Raw genomic sequence first — 12,516 nt, 5'->3', positions numbered from 1 at the left:
TAATTGTTATTGGAACTGGAGAGAGAACTCAGTGGTTAAGAGTGTGACTATGCTTGCAGACGCCCCGGGTTCAGTTCCCAGCACACACACAGTGGCTCACAACCAGTTTCAGGGAGTCTCTTCTGGCCTCTGTAAGCGCTGCCCACACACAGTGCACAGATAAATGTGTAGGCAAAGTACTTTTATACATAAAGTAAATACATTTAAAAATAATAATGATAGCTACTAATTGTATAGTTTTTAAAATGATTTATTTGAAGTACTTGAAGTTAACTTTTTTTTCCATGTCAGGTTTTCTCTGTGTGACTGCACTGACTGCCCTGGTAACGTAGACCAGGCTGGCCTTGAACTCACAGAGATCCATCTGCCTCTGTCTCCCAGAGTGCTGGGATTATAGGCATGTGCCACCGGGCCTGGCTTAAAGTTAACTTTTTAATTCTATCATGTTATCTCTACTCTAGAAAAAAAAATGTGTGTGGGGTTTCAGAATAAGTTTGGCTTGGTTGTTTCCGCATGAGTTATTTGCAAGAATTGGGAAAACTTGAAAGTGAGCATAAAACCTTGGGTTTCCGCCTTACACTAACACAAGTACCAGCGGCCGCTGCTTCCCACGGGGTCAACTGCCTAAATGAGTGGATGTCACAGAAATGGAGGTTAAATGTCTGTTGCCATCTCGAAGATGCCTTGTTCAACTCCAGGGCACGTCCATTCATTGAGGGGCAGAGGGGACTCTGCACACACTAAAGTTGAGACAAATCCTGATTTAGTCTTCCAAGATGTGGCTTGAGTCTGGGTACTTGTTTTGTTTTCCAGCTGTTTGTGTGGGTAGCCAGGGCTTGAGACTGTTGCTCCATTGTATGGAATCTTCAAGCTCTCACTGCTCCCTCCAGTTTACCTGTTGGAAGATTATTAATAACTAATTATTAATAAATAATTAATTATGAATAATTAATATAAATAATAATATAATAATGACTTATATTATTAATAAAGGAGCAGTTACTCCTTAACCAGCTATTGACCCAAATAGCCATACAGAGAGAGCAGGATTTATTTAATTAGCCTAGAGCACAATACTGACCGAAAACTACTCCATTCTATGCCTCCAAGCTAGCCTAGCTTCCTCCCATTCAGATTTCCCACATTATACTTGCTTTGTAATCACCTCCTAGGTCCAGTTCATTTCTCCCAATATTTCCCCATCCTCTCCTCATGGCTCCATCTCCTACTTCCTGTCCTCCCTCTCCTCCCCTCACTGGACTGGGATGTCCTATCCTATTCTCTGTTCTTGCTCAGCATTGGCTGGTTGGCTTTTATTGGCAATACAGAGATCAAGTGGTGGGCGTGGTTACACAAACTTGAGACAGGAGACATTTAGAATATACATTACAAGCCTTGTCCACATCGAAACCAGATAGTGGGGTAGAGAAATCAACATTTGAGCGAACGAGGGTAAAAACTCTACACAGTCTACAGCAACACTTATGCCAACAGTTACCTTCTTCCTAATTTCTTAGGAGAAGCTGAGTGACCAGCTGGAGGAGCAGAGGCAGGAGCAGGCTCTGCAGAGGTACCGCTGTGAGGCGGATGAGCTGGACCACTGGCTGCTGAACACGAAGGCCACCCTGGATGTTACGCTTGGTGCACCCCAGGAGCCCATGGACATGGATGCCCAGCTGGTGGACTGCCAGGTACGAAGATGCACTAGAACAGTGGTCTCAGTCTATAGGTCATGACCCCTTTGGGGGGAGGTTACATATCAGAAGCTGATCACGCTATCACAAAGCCTATAATCCCATCTCTAAGGAGGCTGAGGCAGTGTGGTCCTCAGAATCAATGTTTTGAAAGAAATTCCTTTTTAAATTGACAAGGAAGTTTATCATGTGATAATTTTACTCACATTACTAATCTAATGTGAAGATAATGAAATTAATAATGGTGTAACATTCAGGCAATAGTCCTGTCTTTGTGCTTGTTGGCTATATCAAACGTGGCTTTTATATATCTTTTCCAATGTAGTTTTAATTATAAAGTATCTAATTTTTTTAAAGGAAAAGATAAGTACAGGTAGAGTTTCCCCCAGAAGCATATACCTCCTTCTTCAAAGTAGAAAAGGCCACCAAGACCTGCTTATGTGGTGACTACTGGAGACGATGCTTGCAAACAGTCTCCAGGGGCTGCCACGATGTGCTCACTTTGTCCTTGCTCTGCTGTTCCAGAACATGCTTGTGGAAATAGAACAGAAAGTGGTGGCCCTGTCCCAGCTGTCTGTGCACAATGAAAACCTGTTGTTGGAGGGCAAGGCTCACACGAAAGATGAGGCGGAACAGCTGGCAGTGAAGCTCAGGGTGCTCAAAGGCAGCCTCTTTGAACTGCAGAGGGCCCTGCATGACAGACAGCTCAACATGCAGGTAAGCAAGGCCACCCACAGCCTGGGCTGACATGGCACTCGTGACACACTCAACCACGTACATCTCTGAGAGTATGGCAGCGGAGAAAAAAATTGTTGGAGGCTGAACGCGCATATGTACACACTTGCTTTCACTAACATTTCACCGCATTGATCCATTTCTATTCTGCTTTTGGTCTGGGTTTTCAGCAAGGCTGTTAGTTTTGATTGACATATAGGTCTGAGGATGAAGTTCTGTCATGATGAACTTGCTTTTCCTATGGATTCCTCTTACAGCCCACTTTCTAGCTGTAGTTTGACTGTTTTATGGTTTCTGCATTCAAATCCTCCCTCAGGCCAGGTGGGTGAATCCTCCCACTGTAACCCTGATAGTCAGTTCTACTTCACATTGTTGGAGTTCTCTGGGCTTGTTTGCCTGACCTATCTCTCAACTTTCTTTTGATTTCAGCTTCTCTGTGTCCTTACATTTTAGATTTTTTTTTTCTTATACAAAACATCCTACTCTACTCATTGGTTGTAGGATTTTTCTCACACTCCTAAATGACATTTTTGGCCCGTTTACATTTGTTGTGATATTTTATTTTACTATATTTGTCTTCTCTCTCTCTCTCTCTCTCTCTCTCTCTCTCTCTCTCTCTCTCTCTCTCTCTCTCTGTGTGTGTGTGTGTGTGTGTGTGTGTGTATGTATGTGTGTGTGTGAACAGTCCAGCCAAAGGAGAAGTTAACATGGAGACTGCCAGAAGGGATTATACTCTGTCTGTCCAATGCCAGTGTGGCTGTAGTGGAGTAAGAGGAACAGATGAAGTTAAACCATGTCTTAAGCAGTTTAGTTGCTATAGCAAAACTTCCCCAAACTGAGTAATTTATAAACAACAAACATACTGCACACTGATCTAGAATCTGGAAAATGTTGGCTCTGTTTCTTATCTATTAAACTTTATTACACAACCCAACTAACTTACACAAAAGGGAAAAAATGGTAAAGGGAAACAAGAGTGAACCTTCTGGTATCCGTTCCACAGGACTGGTCTGGCCTGTTTGCTGATCCTCTTTCTGATCTACGCTCAAGCCTGGTCTAACCCAGCTGCTCCTCTCTCTGTCCCCTCTGCCTGCCTGTCTCTCATGTGCAGGGGTGGTCTCCCTCTCCCATTGAGGGTCGATTAGAAACACAATAGTCCAGGTGGAGTCCCTTGGTCTGCTTCCTGAATTCCAGGCCCAGGATGGCTCCACCCAGTCTATCTCAAGGTTAATCTCAGGGAGTATCCATGGTGTGTCCAAGGGCAAAGCCAGTCAAAACTGCTTTCACCTGTAACAAAGCTTACAATCCTTCCCACAGGGAAATCTGATTAAGATGCCAGCTGCCCTCAGTGTCCAGCGAGGGTTATCTGCCCAATGATTCACAGTCCTCTCCCTGAAGAGGCTGGCTGGCTTTCTGGTATCTCTTTTATAACAAAGCTAATGGCAGTAGTGTCACCTCCCACAATCTGGTCCTTCCATTTACTATCACAGTAGGGATTAGGTTCCAATGGCAACAAAGGGCCTGGGACATCATCATAGGTGTCCTATAGACTTTGATCCTAACTGTGAGGCACATGAAAGGCCATTGGGCTGTTTGGGAATAGAGGAGTGACATGGTAACCCGCAGTTGGTCTGGGATAGAAGCTGAAAGTCAAGCAACAATCATAACCCAGGGCAAATGGGAAAGGGCACAGAGGCCATGCTCTGCCCTTCCCCTTCCGTTTCCCCTTCCCCTTCCCTTCCCTTCTTTTCCCCCTTCTCTTCCCCTTCCCTTCCCCTTCCCCTTCTCCTTCCCTTTCCTTCCTTCCTTCAGTTCCTTCCTTTTTTCATCTACCTTCCTTGGGTTCCCCACTCCAGAATCAAATGCCCTGTGGATCTCAGCATTTGCTGTGACCCAGAGCTGCACACTTAACCCATATTTCTCAATGCTGTTGTACATGTGTGAAGTGTAATAGCCATTGCCCCACTTATTTTATGTTGTTTTTTGTTTGTTTGTTTTTACATCTGGCATGGGTATCAGTGAGGACCCAATCTTTCCACTTCTCCCAGGAAGACATGAAGAAATGTAGACTTAAGGACATGTAAAAATGTTTCTTGAGTTACAAGGTGTCTGTCTTCATGAGAAACTTAGGTTATTTTCACACAATGTCACCTATAAAAGTAGCATAGGATTCACCCTATATAAAGAATGAATTGCTGTATGAAGAAATGGTTCAACTCAGCTTTATCATTTCCTGGTTTTCACTGCTCTTCCAAGGAATATTCCAGGAAAAAAAGTGGTGGCTGTTCTACTTTTCCAAAATGAACATCCCAGGTAGCCTCACCCAGTGAGTCTCTAGTAACAACAGAACTGCCCTCACTTCCTCCTTCCTCCTGAGGCAGAAGGGAGAGCTGTTAGTCAGACCCCAGAAGGCAGGCAGTGTGCAGGCTTGCACTCCTTCCGGCAGCACCGCCTTACCCCGGGGGGAAACAACTGAAATTTGAACTGGATTCTTAATCATTTTGCTTTCTGAGGGCCAAGTCTTAAGCTTCCAAACTAAGTGAGTCAGAGAAATTTACTAAAAAACAAAATATAACAACACAAAAAAAAATACATCCTAAATGACAATTTTTGATGCTGTTTTTTGATTTGTTTGTTCATTTCGTCTAAGGCTGTGTCCTTGCTCAGTCAGACAGATGAATTCTTAGAACCTGAAGGTCCGTCTGAATAGAAACAGCTCTGAGGCCTCACATGCCAACTGTCATCTTTTACAAGCACAACCTTTCTGGTGACTTGAAAGACACACTGGCAGTCCACAAAGAATAAATAACCCACTTAGAAGTGTCAGCGGGTCCTGCGGCCTGTGAAGGGGTCTCAAAGGGACCTTCTGGATGGGCTCTGGGAAGCACACCTCAGCTGAATGAAATAGCAGAGAGGAATTAGCCTGGATCCCAAGGGAAACGGCAGAAAAGGTCATTCTAAGACCAGTGTTTGGTCAGCTGGGATGGCTGTGACTGGGGACTTGAGTCTTGGTGTGCCAGCTCCTTGAGGTGGCACTGTGTCTCCTGTTGCACAAGGTTTCTATCTAGCCTGGTTCTTCTCCGTCATGAATGAGCCAGGGTCTCTGAGAGCTCTTTCTGCAGAGATGGTGCTCTTCAGTCTCCTGTGCTAGAAGCCCACTCACCTAAACCCTTACTTTCCATTAAATCACTGCTTATTTTGAGGGGAAATTCCTAGGAAGGAGGGCCATCTAGTGAATGCAGTGTGATGAGTCACCCACTCTGAACATGTAGCAAGATACAAATAGTATCTTTTAGACCAGGGTCCCTCACATTGTTCCACCTGATCCAACTTCTCTAGCTGGGAAGCTGTAACTTGGGAAAAGAAGCACATGCTAAGAACACAGGAGCTCACGTGGAGATGTAGACTATTCCTTCTACACTTGATGGCTTGCTTCAGCATAAGTCAGTGACACCACGGTACAGAGACAAAGATATAGACTGTCAGTCCTTCCACCATTGTCTTAGTTAGGGTTACCATTGCTGTGACCAAACACTGTGACCAAAGCCACTCAGGGATGAAAAGGCTTATTTGTCTTATGTATCCCGAATCACATATCATCAGGGGCAACAGGAATTCAATCAGACAGGAATCTGGACACAGGAACTGATGCAGAGGTCATGAAGGAATGCCGATTGGATTGCTGGCTTGCTCTTCATGGCTCACCCAGCCTGCTTTGTTTTGTTTTGTTTTGTTGTATATCACTCAGAGAACCACCAGTCCAGGGGTGGCCCCACCCACAATGGGTTGGCCCTGCCACATCAACCACTAATTAAGAAAATGCACCACATACTTGCCTGTAGCCTTATCTTATGGAGGCATTTTCTCAACTAAGGTTCCCTCCTCTGGGATGACTCCAGCTTGTGTAAAGTTGACATAAAACTAGCACGCAAACAAAACCATGACTCATGAGATGGGGCAGGAAGCAAACACAAGCGTAGAAAGCCAGAGCTCTTTCGCAGGAGTGGTGAGGTAGAATGCTGGAACCAGGAGAAAAAAGCAGGGTGTCCCCATGAGGTGGCTGAGCTGGAATGGTGGCCTCTATCTGCCTTCCTGCTTGGGTGGAGTCAAGGGACAGTATCGGTCTCAAGAGTTGATAGCACGATGACCCAGCTGTCCACCACTGTAGCCATGATGGCCTCTTCCACGCTGATCTCAATTATGTTTCTATATGGGGCCATAGTGGGGCCATAGCTGCTCTTGAGTTTGGGATACCCTCCCCTAGGTCTGGGCCAGGCTTCTCTCTTTTCCGTGTCCCCTGCAGCTGTTCCCCTGACAGTGCTCTCAGCCTTGCCGAGCAAGCCTTTCTATTTCTTTGCCTCTTTCTCCTCTCTTCTGGTCCTGTTATGTAACTCAGCCTTTCTTGTATGTTTGTAAGTTATCTGCATCCCTACCCAGGCCCTTGTCTGACTGTTTCATGCATAGTACTCTGAGGTCCAAGAGCAGTGTCCCGTGCGTGGTACATATTTAACGAGTGGACTGTATAAAAACCACCTGACCCATCCCTTCACATATGAATGCAGATGAGAAGAAAGACAGGGTCTGCGCCTCAGTTGGTCTCAGTGGGAAGCATGATGCTCTTTGGACCTTTGACAGCCCATTAGAATAACGAGGCAAGAAGGTTGTCTGGGTGATAAGTGACTGTTTTCCTGCTTCTTTCCCTAGCCAAACTTTACCAAAGCAGCAGGGAGGCAGTGGGTGGGCGGGGTGGTCATGGAATAAAACGAGACAGCAGCATGTTTTAGGATTGTCACCTGTAATCATCACACCAAGTCCTTTTTAAAACCCTCAGGTCATTTTTTTTTTAAATTTGTAGGATAACTGTGCCCACTGTTAATCAACACACTATTATGATAATCTCCTCCCGTGCAGGGTTTCTGTATGTAACCCTGCTGTCCTGAAACTGTATACCAGGCTGTATACCAGCCTGGGTGCTGGGATTAAATTTGTGTACCACCCTCGACCAGTTTATTATGCTAAATTTAATGGCACTGAAAAAAACCCCTCTTTGAACAGAAACTATTTATTATTGGGGGTGTGGAGAGGTGCCTGCCTGAGGAAAGGGTTTCTCTATTATGTAGCCCTGGCTATTCTGGAACTTGCTATGCAAAACAGGCTGGCCTTCAACTCCAGAGATATGTTTGCTTTTGCCTCCATGCCACTGGCTGTTTATCATACATTAATAGACACTTGTGAATAGCAGACATTCTCAAATCAAGAGTTGTAAAATCAATTCAAGTCTAGGCGATTCATAAGTAGGGCTTATTTTATAAGCATTTTTATATTTTTTATAGCTTTTTACATTTTTGCTTAATACTTGAAACTTTTAAACATGTATACAGAGTCCAATGTGTCTCGATCATGTCCACTTCTTATTCCCCTCCTCAGCTGCCCCAGGGCCCTCTCTTACAACTCTATGTCCTAATTTAATTTTTAATTTATTTTTTTCACCCACTGACTCAAGTTAGCACTGCCTTCTTATGAATGCAGTGTTGTCAGGCATAGGGGAGAGTAAAGGCTTCCTGCCTCTAGAAGTGCTCTGGGGAGTGTTCCAGTGGTTGACCACTTCCTGCAGCTCTTGAAAGGGGAGTTGAAGAGACTAGGCTGTGGGTGTGGGGGAGGGGAGAGCAGAGCATGTTCAGCCATCTTGGAAGCTCTTGCTGTGTATACTCAGCATCCCGGCACCATGATTAAATGCCGGACAGAAACAACTCCAGAAATGAAACATTTATTTTTGCTTGTGTTTTCAGAGGTTTGGCTCATGACCTGCTGTTAACATTAGTGGCAAGGCAGGGACATCATGGCCTAAGTGCATGGGAGAGCAAAGCGTTTTCAATTCAGGCAAGGAAAAAAAAATGCCCTTCAAATGCCACCACTGATCCCTTCCCTTAACCAGGCTGCTTTACCCTGGCTCCACCACTTGCTTAACAGTCTACTTAGATTTTTGAGTCTGTGGGTGGATCAAAGCCATGGACTGGGTCAGAGCCCTCACACATGGAGGAGTATGCCCCACAGTTTGCCTATGTGCCCTCCACCCAGCCAAGGTGACAGTCAGGAGTAGCCGTCATGCCCTGTTCTTCCTGAATTCTAGAATCTGGACATACTGTCTCTCAAAGGCATTGATAACTCTGGTTGGTAACCTTCTAGAAAATTCATTGAGAAGCAAGTACTTGCTCTTGTGTCCGTTGTGGACAGATAACCTTGTGACTCAGACAGACACAGCATCAGGGTGAAGCTTCTCGAGGAAGGACAGCAAATTTTTACATGCACTGATCATCTCGGTAACGTTTTAGCTTTGTGTTAAGAAGTTCATAAAAGGGTTGAGCTTCCTAATTTTGTGGAAAAAAAATTAGGATAATATTTGATGACTACTTTGGGAAAAGATGTGTTCCCTACAAATCCTTATGGGCATAATCGTCTCTTTATTCTTCTTGATTCTGAAAATGTCACAACTTAGATGCATCTTGTGTTACCATCTTTAAAAAAAAAAAGTGATGTAATGTCCAAATGCTGGCAGTTTGAAGTCATTATACTGGCCATACCAAAAGAGACTTCTCTCCACGGGGGTGAGGTTTTCCTGTCTGCAGTATGGCTACTATGGCCCTTGATTCCTGCTTTATTTTATTCAAAGCAGGGAACCACACAAGAGAAAGAGGAGAATGATGCTGACCTCACAGCCACTCAGAGCCCTGGAGTACAGGAATGGCTGGCTCAAGCCCGCACCACCCGGACTCACCAGAGGCAGAGTAGCCTCCAGCAGCAAAAAGTAAAGCATTCCCCCTCCCCTCCTCTAGATGGCAGCCTGCCACGAGAAGAACTTGAGGCAGGGAGCCGGGTGTCTATGGCCACAGTTTTTGTTGACATGGTTTTGGTTATGGTTTGTTTTCAGTGCTGGGAATGAAACCCAGGCCAGGCAAGTGCACCATTGCAGACACATCCCCAGCACTGACTTAGTTCTTCACTGATGGAATTTACCTCATTTCTGTTTATGTATTTTTTTTAATGCAGGAGTGCTCTGCCTGCATGTACATCTGCAGGCCAGAAGAGGGCATCAATCCCGTCACAGATGGTCGTGAGCCACCATGTGGTTGCTGGGAATTGAACTCAGGACTCTGGAAAAGCAGCCAGTGCTCTTAATCTCTGAGCCATCTCTCCAGCCCCTTACCTTATTTCTGAATGAAGCAAGACATAACTAGCATTTTTTGGCATGCCTCCTCATAACTGATTGGATGGTGGAATGGCTAATCATTATAAAGCTAATATGTTTCATGTTCCACTGTATGGTTCAGCTATAACTTGCCTCCTCAGGGCAAGTTGCTTTCTTATTTGATCTGTTTGCATCTATTTTACTGTACAACAAAAGTCTTAGGAAAACCTCTGAGATGGGCAAAGCTCTGAAATATGTAAATATATTTTTCAAAGAAATGAAATGTGTAGTAGACGCCTCAGAAGAGTCTGTTCTGGCTAGCCGAAAACAGCATTGACTTTGAGAGGAAGGAATGTGTTTTACCACATGGGGGCACCATTGTCCAGCAAAACTTTTCTATTCTGGTTGCTTTTCCCAGATAGTTAATGAAAATAAGAGAATTTACGTAAATCATGTCTTTTACTCTGTGCCGAGATTTAGTTATTCGAGCCCCCCCCCCCGCACCCCCGTGATGTTCTGTAGATAGAGAGCAGCGACAGCAACAGTTCTCTGAAGTAACAACTGTGTTTGCGTTTGTGCAGGAGTTCGAACAGGAGCTGGCTGAGCAGAAGAGCCTCCTCTGCTCTGTGGCTAGCCGCGGAGAGGAGATTCTAACCCAGCGTTCCTCCACAGAAGGCTCCGGAGGCCTTGGGTATGTTCTGAAACTGCAGCCTTCTCTTCTTGTGCTTCCCTGGCATCTCAAAAACTGACCACCTCGCCCCACAGTTCCCAGTCGTCCACCCGAGGTGCTCACACCCTTTCCCTTAGGGATATGAAAAGCTCCTTCCCTGCCAAGCGTTTTGTTGTGTGGATAGAAATTGGCTAGCAGTAGCGACTACCTTCCGGGATGCACATGTAGCCCCCAGGACACCCATTTTCTCAGTCAAATGGGAAATGCATTATCCAGTCAATCCTGTGATATTTCCAACTGGTGATTATGTGTAACCACAAAACATTTTCCTCTCAAGAACTCTATAAAAAAAAAAAAAAAAAAAAAAGGATGGATGTGCAAGCTAAGTGATGCTACTTCTTAATAGATCTCTTCCTATAATTTCTACATGTAAAGTTCTTGAGCCTGGGGACTAGTTTGGAGTGGACACTTTGAAAGTCTTCCATACAGAAAGACAAAATATTAGAAGAGAAGACAGGGGAAGGGAAACCTCTAAACAGGAGGCTTTTATTTGAAAATTGCAAAAGTAAAGGCACTCTAGTCACTGGAACATACCTGTATTTTGAACCACTCACCTTGGGGACCTGACTTGCTTATCTATAGAGTTAGAATAATAGCAGCACCATTACAAAACATTTTGACATTTTATTTTATTTTTTTGAGACAGGGTTTCTCTGTATAGTCCTGGCTGTCCTGGACTCACTTTGTAGACCAGGCTGACCTCAAACTCACAGAGATCCTCTACATCCCTGACTGCTGGAATTAAAGGCATGCGCCACCATGCCCAGCTTTGCTCTTGTTTTTTCAGACAGTAATTGTGGCTTCCCTAGAACTCACCTTGTACACCAGGTTGGCCTCCAACTCACAGAGATTTGCTTGACGGAGGAGATCCACTTGCCTCTGCCTCCCAAGTGCTGGGATTAAAGGTGTGCACAGTCGCCGCCACCACCACTCAGCTCTGAAGCACTTTTTTTTTTTAAAGGTTTCAGTAAAATCTGTGTGTCTGTGTGTAGCCTTGGCTTGCAATTTGCTTGTGTTTCTTGTCAAACACCTTTGGCTCTGTTTCCCAAATCTAAACATTGTTTTCAGCAGAAATAATATAAAAAGGAGAATGTATGTTAGAAAGATGTTATAAAAATGTTATTTATAATGCCAAATAATTGAAAAGGCAGGAGTACGTACTAGCATCAAGAAAAAATTGTTTGCACCTATAATCTTAACAATATTATATCGTGTTATCAGAATTCATACACATGGCAACTAAGGGAAAATGTGAATTAAATGAAATTATCGTTTTCATGCGGGTCAGAAAAATAATATAAGTCTGGAAATAGCAAATGCGGGCACTAAGCATCTTTGCAGTGCAGTCAGCACTGGCACGTTTCTGAGTGTTAGTATATACAGATATTATGAGATTCATAGTTTTCACATTTCTGTCACCCTAAAATTGTGAAATCTGTGCTAAATCACAAAAGAAGTAAAACAATCGCTACTGTCCATTATGTTTAGAAAGATTAGTAAACAAAGTCTTTAAGATACATGAGCAGTGAAGCCCTAAACAAGGGGGGGGTGCTCCTCCTCCAGCAGAGCAGTGCGTTCCCCCTCTCTGCCTGCTCCTCAGTCCTCCGAGGGGTCCACACACCCCTCATCGTCTTCTTCTGTCTCTTAAGTCTCTTTTTACAAAGAAGACGGTTAGTACTGCCTCCTTGGCAGACAGTGGGTTCCACAAAAGAGCTGTGGGAATCTTGTGCAACTTTCTTGTGGTTTGAAAACTGTTGCCGTTTTCCCCCACCTCTCCTTGGCATTCAGCATTGGCTAGAACCCAGATGACAGATAAACATCTACAAGTTGCTCTTTCAAATATTAAGCTCATGTAAAAAGCTAGCTTTCTGTGAAGAGTCACTTAGGAAACACCACTCGCAAATTCTTCAATGGTTATATAAGTTCCTTAGGAAAACAGCCCTTCAGTGTGACTGAGTCCAGTTCACATCCTCTTGTCAAGACTCTAGGCTACAGCGTCCTTCTAAGGCTACCAAGGAAAACCAACTGGGAATTCATTGACATGGACGAATACTTTCCCATGAGAAATGGAAAGACCACATTCTAATTTAAAACTAATTTGCTGTTATTTTTGTATGTGTCAACGGTGAAATATAGGAACACAGCCGGTTACTACCCACCCCCCCCAGGTT

At 44.4% G+C, this 12,516-nt stretch overlaps 1 protein-coding gene across 19 annotated transcripts in view; it reads left to right on the top strand.

Moving 5' to 3' along the window:
* Positions 1–12,516, top strand: part of SYNE1 (spectrin repeat containing nuclear envelope protein 1) — a 463,289-nt gene that overhangs the window by 323,194 nt on the left and 127,579 nt on the right. For 14 of the 19 annotated variants that reach the window (XM_084774487.1, XM_084774503.1, XM_084774484.1 and 11 more), the window contains 4 exons: positions 1,518–1,691; positions 2,220–2,411; positions 9,100–9,234; positions 10,197–10,306. In XM_084774487.1, the coding sequence (XP_084630613.1) occupies positions 1,518–1,691; positions 2,220–2,411; positions 9,100–9,234; positions 10,197–10,306 (611 nt within the window). The remainder of the gene's footprint in view (positions 1–1,517; positions 1,692–2,219; positions 2,412–9,099; positions 9,235–10,196; positions 10,307–12,516) is intronic. The other 5 variants (XM_084774489.1, XM_084774485.1, XM_084774502.1 and 2 more) reach the window with 1 other exon arrangement.

The sequence above is a fragment of the Acomys minous genome (genome assembly GCF_964271855.1).
Source record: "Acomys minous genome assembly, chromosome: 3".
Lineage (NCBI taxonomy): Eukaryota > Metazoa > Chordata > Mammalia > Rodentia > Muridae > Acomys > Acomys minous.
Note: the sequence above shows the minus strand (reverse complement) of the source record. Positions and strands in the feature narration are given on the sequence as shown.